Genomic DNA, 7,214 nt, shown 5'->3' on the forward strand with positions numbered 1-7,214 from the left:
AGAGCCCATGGATGCTAACTGAACACACTGCCCATGGATGCTAACTGCACACACACTGCCCATGGATGCTAACTGCACACACTGCCAATGGGTGCTAACTGCACACAGAGCCCATGGATGCTAACTGCACATACACTGCCAGTGCCCATGGTTGCTAACTGTACACAGAGCCCATGGATGCTAATTGCACACAGAGCCCGGATGCTAACTGCACACTGCCCATGGATGCCAACTGAGCCAGTTTAAAGCAAAGAGAAGAGGACCTGGTTGGTGCTATTGGTCCGGGAGTGGGGGTAGCTGTTGGTGCTGTTGGTCTGGGAGTGGGGGTAGTTGCTGGTGCTGTTGGTCTGGGAGTGGGGGTAGCTGCTGGGGGTAAAGGAGGCTCGGACACCCCTCACTGGCGCTACTGGTGGTGCTGCATGGTGTGGCGGCCGCAGGATGGAAGATCTGACCCCAGCCATGAAGAACTGGCTGAACCGCGGCCCTCCAGGTACCGAGAAACCTGCAACCAAACAATGGAATCAGGAGAGTCATGGAAACAGACAATGGAATCAGGAGTCATGGCAACAGACAATGGCAACAGATAATGGAATCAGGAGATTCATGGCAACCAAACAATGGAATCAGGAGAGTCATGGCAACAGAAAAAGGAATCAGGAGAGTCATGGCAACAGACAGTGACCTGTAAACACAGTTACATCACAGACACACAGCCGTTGAAACAGGCGATCAAACAGGGGGCAACCGGCCACTTGTAGAACGCAAGATGCACTGTGCAAATGACAGGCGCTTTCTGCTTGCAGTTGAAGAGGCAAAAAACGCAAAGCACAATATGAGGCACCCAGTGAGCTCATGTGCCTGTCAGCTCATGTATAAGCGTGTTAGCATATGAGGCTGTGAGCACATGTATACGCGTGTTAGCATATGAGCCTGTGAGCTAATGTCTTAGCGTGTTAGCATATGAGCATATGAGCCTGTGAGCACATGTATAAGTGCGTTAGCATATGAGCCTGTGAGCAAATGTATACCGTAAAACTCCAAATAATAGCCCGGGCTTTTATTTTCCCAAATCGCCGGGCTCTGATATAGCCTAGTCTAAGGTAAATTCCTTTTCTGACTTCTTTCTCTTTATCGCCATGGCATTTAGAATAAAGAATAACGTTCGCGAACCGTTCTGGTTTTGTTGCCAGCATAAAAACAAGCTTACCATCGGCCTATCCGCAAATTTTAAACACAAGGGATGAATTGAACGATAACGAAGTGGGACATATAGGCATAGTTCATATTGGAAAGTTATACAATTTGGAACTCTAGCTTTTCCCCACCGCAGTCTTTTAATGCCATCTAATCATAACGTGCGCAGTCTGCGCCATACTTAAGCCCAAATCACACCCAAGATTCGCAACGAGATGAGCAGCAACTTGATGCAACATTCTAAAATCTTGCAACTGTGACCAGACATGTGAATGCTTTGCGACGGCTTGTAACGACGTGCAACATCTAATTCACACTGCTGTAAGTAACCTCCTTTCTATAACGGTTTCGTGTCATTGCGAATCTTTAAACAGACGATCTGACGGGTTTTAGAAGATTAAATACAACCCGAAACTAAAAAAACAGACCAGGCCTCTACTGGAGACCACGCCAGGCGTTTAAAAGAGACAGGCGTCTCTTAGGGACTCGGCGATTATTTGAAGTTTTACGGTAAGCGCGTGAGCATATGAGCACATGTATAATTGCGTTAGCATATGAGCCTGTGAGCAAATGTATAAGCGTGTTAGCATATGAGCATATGAGCCTGTGAGCTCATGTCTTAGCGTGTTAGCATATGAGCCTGTGGGCCTGTGAGCACATGTATAATTAAGCTGTTAGCATATGAGTATATGAACACATGTATAAGCGTGTTAGCATATGAGCATATGAGCCTCTGAGCACATGTATAAGCGCGTTAGAGCCTGTGAGCACATGTATAAGTGCGTTAGCATATGAGCATATGAGCCTGTGAGCACATGTGTAAGCGTGTTAGCATATGAGCATATGAGCACATGTGTAAGCGTGTTAGCATATGAGCACATGTGTAAGCGTGTTAGCATATGAGCATATGAGCCTGTGAGCACATGTGTAAGCCTGTTAGCATATGAGCCTGTGAACACATGTGTAAGCGTGTTAGCATATGAGCCTGTGAGCCTGACAGCACATGTATAAGTGTGTTAGCATATGAGCATATGAGCCTGTCAGCACATGTATAAGCGTGTTAGCATATTAACCTGTGAGCCTGTGAGCACATGTATAAGCGCGTTAGCATATGAGCATATGACTGTGAGCACATGTATAAGCGCGTTAGCATATGAGCATATGACTGTGAGCACATGTATAAGCGTGTTAGCATATGAGCATATGACTGATCTCTGCTGGCCATGTGACTGAAGCGTTCTCTGCACGCTGCTGGGTTAGAAGGTTTCCTTACTCTGCATGCGTTGCATAAGCATGGCTCCAGCCATGAGTGTGGGGGGCATCAGCGAGGTGGGGGCAGGAGCGCCAGGTGGACGCAGGTGAGGGGTAGGAGCGCCAGGTGGACGCAGGTGAGGGGCAGGAGCGCCATGGGCAACAGCAGCAGCGGGCACCAACCTGTGGAGGGAAAACACACACATGCCAAGTGTGTGAGAGTGAGAGTGTGTGTGTGTGTGTGTGTGTGTGTATGTATGTGTGTATGTGTGTGTGTGTGTGTGTGTGTGTGTAGCATCTACAGCGGGCTACATATTATCTTAACATCACGCCAAGGCAAGGTATAAGCGCGTTAGCATATGAGCATAATGAATGACTGTGAGTACGTATAGCGTGTTAGCATATGACTGTGAGTACGTATAAGAGTACGTAAAAGCGCGTTAGCATATGAGCATATGCCTGTGAGTGCGTATAAGAGTACATATAAGCGTGTTAGCATATGAGCATATGTCTGAGTACGTATAGGCGCGTTAGCATATGAGCATATGACTGTGAGTGCGTATAAGAGTACATATAAGCGTGTTAGCATATGAGCATATGTCTGAGTACGTATAGGCGCGTTAGCATATGAGCATATGACTGTGAGTACGTATAAGCGTGTTAGCATATGAGCATATGACTGTGAGTACGTATAGCGTGTTAGCATATGAGCATATGACTGTGAGTACGTATAGCGTGTTAGCATATGAGCATATGACTGTGAGTACGTATAAGAGTACGTAAAAGCGCGTTAGCATATGAGCATATGTCTGAGTACGTATAGGCGCGTTAGCATATGAGCATATGCCTGTGAGTGCGTATAAGAGTACATATAAGCGTGTTAGCATATGAGCATATGTCTGAGTACGTATAAGCGTGTTAGCATATGACTGAGTACGTATAAGCGCCTTAGCATATGAGCATATGACTGTGAGTACGTATAAGAGTATGTATAAGCGCGTTAGCATATGACTGAGTACGTATAAGCGCCTTAGCATATGAGCATATGACTGTGAGTACGTATAAGAGTACGTATAAGCGCGTTAGCATATGACTGAGTAATTATAAGCGTGTTAGCATATGACTGAGTACGTATAAGCGCGTTAGCATATGACTGAGTAATTATAAGCGTGTTAGCATATGACTGAGTACGTATAAGCGCGTTAGCATATGACTGAGTAATTATAAGCGTGTTAGCATATGTCTGAGTACGTATAAGCGCGTTAGCATATGAGCATATGACTGTGAGTACGTATAAGCGTGTTAGCATATGAGCATATGACTGAGTGTGACTGAGATATATGCTCATCCAGCTACACTGGCTACCTATGGCCGCCTGCATCAATTCAATCAATTCAAGTCTCTAACGCTTGCCTCTGGTTCTGATCCCACATACTTGAATGGCCTCATGCAGGCATATGCTACCACCCAACCATTGCGCTCCTCAGACCAATGATGTCTAGCTCTGCCACCGGTACGCTCAGGCCAATCCAAACTTTTTTCATCTGTTATCCATGTATAAGCGTGTTAGTATATTAGCATATGACTGTGAGCACATGTATTAGCGTGTTAGCATATGAGCATATGACTGTGACCACATATATTAGTATAAGTATATATACTCTTTTGATCCCGTGAGGGAAATTTGGTCTCTGCATTTATCCCAATCCGTGAATTAGTGAAACACACTCAGCACACAGTGAGCACACAGTGAACACACAGTGAGGTGAAGCACACACTAATCCCAGCGCAGTGAGCTGCCTGCTACAACAGTGGCGCTCGGGGAGCAGTGAGGGGTTAGCACTGTGAATACAGTGCTCAAGGGCACTTCAGCCGTTGCTCAAGGGCACTTCAGCCGTTCCTACTGGTCGGGGCTCGAACCGGCAACCCTCCAGTTACAAGTCCGAAGCGCTAATCAGTAGGCCACGGCTGCCCAATAAGCGTGTTAGCATATGAGCATATGACTGTGAGCACATGTATTAGCGTGTTAGCATACAAGCATATGCCTGTTAGCGCATATATTAGCGTGTTAGCACTCCAGCTCCATCTAGTCGGAGTGTGTCCATGTAGTCGGAGTGTGTCCATGTAGTCGGAGTGTGTGTCCATGTAGTCGGAGTGTGTGTCCATGTAGTCGGAGTGTGTCCATGTAGTCGGAGTGTGTCCATGGTGTGGTATCCCTGCTGTCCCTTACCGCGGGCCCTGGTGCCCATGTGGGTGTTGCCGTGGGTAGCAGGAGGTCGGGGCCTGTGGAGCGGGCGGCTGTGGTGTCTGAGCGCGCCCCGATGGGATGTGCTGGTGCTGTACGACCTGCCGCAGCTGCTGCTGGTGGTGTTGCTGAAGCTGCTGCTGGTGGTGCTGAAGTTGCTGTTGCTGGTGGTGCTGCTGAAGTTGTTGTTGCTGGTGGTGTTGCTGAAGCTGATGTTGGTGCTGCTGCTGTTGTTGAAGCTGGTGTTGCTGGTGCTGCTGCTGTTGTTGAAGATGGTGTTGCTGGTGTTGCTGCTGGTGCTGAAGCTGGTGTTGGAGCTGCTGGAGCAGGAGGTTGTGGTTAAACATCTTCTACACTTACAGCAGCGTCTGGCCTGACAGATGTGGGAGACAGGAGGAGGGAACAGTAAGAAGACATGAGCATCCTCTTTAAAACAACAATTTAACAATGTGTAGCGATTACAGCATATGGCTTAACTCCAGCTACATTTATTATGCATGGACTGACAACTAAGTCTATCATAAGACCTCATATAACAGCTGATTATCAGGTTATCAGGTGAGGACAACAACAAAAGGAACATGTCAAGACTGGAGACTATCTGCAGAAGTTTACTCATGGACTGTCCAGTCAGTGTAAGCTTGCATCCAATTTTATTTCAGCTAGCAGGTAAACAAACATGCCATGTTTACATTCATGAGCTTTTCTGCTTTCTGTCTGCAAATGTGCGCCAAAAGCTGTGTTTACGTCTTACGCATTACTATTTTAAACCTGTCAAGTTTGCTAACTACGTGAGATGAATTACCGTAATAGGCTACAAATCCTGCACAGCAATGGTGTGCAGACTGTACGAGTTGTTGGCTAGCCAGCCAGTACACCACAGACATAACGAGTAGCAACTATGACTGTTTTGAGACTCCTGCGTTTATTTCACAATACGGACCGTGTTATACTGAAGAAATACTCACCCAAGAGCATCACATTAGACTAATAAGACACACAAATAATTGACAAAGCTTCGGATATTTTGCAAAACCAGAGCTTGTATGTGAAACCACAGACTGTATACAAAAGTGTAATTCTATGGTTACACGGAATGACGACAATTTGCTGGCATCTGCTTTGCAACAGAGAGAGAGCTCCCTCTTTGGGTCGGAGTTTCAACTGCAAAACTCAGCCATCGAGCGTGTCCACGAGGCAAACAAAGCTAACTCTCTCTGGTCTGTAATGCAGTTTCATTAGAGACGTTTTTGTTCGCGTGCATTTTGAAGAGAATGGGATATAATACGGTTTGATTTACGAAAATATATCACCATAGTTCCACACCCACGGGGCGTCTGAGGCTGAGCGCATCGCGCCCCTATCGTTATGAATATGTAATAGCGTCTCTCCGCGCTACCTATCCGGAGGACGACCGTGTCTGCATCTCTGATCTGGACTAGGCTACATCATCAGGAGAGCAGGCGAAGCCCCTGCGCAAAGGACACTCAATGAAACTGCCTCTAAAATATATCGCCAAGCCAATAAATATCAGCATCTAAGCTTTTCTGTATACCATTCTAAAAGGAGGACACTGAGGAGAGTGTGATTTGCTCGGATTCTCTTGTGTTAGTCCCGTTCTCGTGTGAAGGAGACGCCGTCATTCATCAGAGACGATGGGGAACCGTGGGATGGAGGACCTTATTCCTCTGGTGAATAAGATGCAGGATGCATTCTCTGCCATCGGACAAAATGCCAACCTGGACCTCCCGCAGATCGCCGTGGTCGGGGGGCAGAGCGCAGGGAAAAGCTCTGTGTTGGAGAACTTCGTGGGCAAGTAAGTTGAGTCCATCTCCGCATATTGAGATGTCTCTAGCAAAAAGTGATCATGAAACAGTATTTTGAGCAAACTGAAATGAATTAGATTTCACAATTTAGGCCTGATAATAGTTACTATTAAATAAACAAACAAATAAATAAACAAACAAATGAGGTTCACGAAATCCACGTTAGGTGATTTTTCCCCCGTGACTGACAGTGTTCCGAAGCATCTGTGTAGCCTAGACTGAATGATCGTAGGCGTAATATAGGTTAACAGATGACATAATCCTCTCATTCATTATACCTTGGTTACAGACTATGTTTGAAGTTAGTGTGTGCATTCAAAAAAGGCCAATTTCAATAATTTCAATGCTAGTCGTTGGGTATGGTTACATATTCTTGTGTTGATGCGCGATCTGCACAGCCCACTGCAGCGGTGGGGAATCACCATGTTGAAGGTGATGCGTGTGGTTGAGGTGCAGGCCAATATTTTTATTAGGCTATTATTAATTTAAAGAACGACTGGCCGTATCCATCATCTTACGTTTACGTTTCCTGTTCAAATTGACCTTTCAAAGCAAGGTCATACTGCATCCTTATTCGAAAGTGGCAGGCCTACTTCTCCTGCAGTGCGCTTCTAATTTTAAGGTGTTAGCCTCAAGAACGCGAAGGGCGTGAACACACCGACTAGTGGGGTGTCGCTATGCATATGGTGCTCGAGGTT

At 46.3% G+C, this 7,214-nt stretch overlaps 1 protein-coding gene across 5 annotated transcripts in view; it reads right to left on the bottom strand.

Moving 5' to 3' along the window:
* ciz1b (cdkn1a interacting zinc finger protein 1b) overlaps positions 1 to 5,758 on the bottom strand; it is a 23,796-nt gene extending 18,038 nt beyond the window's left edge. For 4 of the 5 annotated variants that reach the window (XM_076270311.1, XM_076270310.1, XM_076270309.1 and 1 more), the window contains exons 1-4: positions 5,659 to 5,758; positions 4,676 to 5,063; positions 2,468 to 2,628; positions 264 to 502 (exon numbers count right to left, since the gene is read on the bottom strand). In XM_076270311.1, coding sequence (XP_076126426.1) covers positions 264 to 502; positions 2,468 to 2,628; positions 4,676 to 5,037 — 762 coding nt within the window. In that variant the 5' untranslated portion in view covers positions 5,038 to 5,063; positions 5,659 to 5,758. The remainder of the gene's footprint in view (positions 1 to 263; positions 503 to 2,467; positions 2,629 to 4,675; positions 5,064 to 5,658) is intronic. The other variant, XM_076270308.1, reaches the window with a different exon arrangement.
* Positions 5,759 to 7,214: the final 1,456 nt, after the last annotated feature.

The sequence above is a fragment of the Alosa pseudoharengus genome, unplaced genomic scaffold (assembly GCF_046254945.1).
Source record: "Alosa pseudoharengus isolate Yale_2024_CS ecotype anadromous, Long Island Sound unplaced genomic scaffold, YU_APseudo_1.1 YU_APseudo_1.1_scf_6, whole genome shotgun sequence".
In the NCBI taxonomy this organism is placed as follows: Eukaryota; Metazoa; Chordata; class Actinopteri; order Clupeiformes; family Clupeidae; genus Alosa; species Alosa pseudoharengus.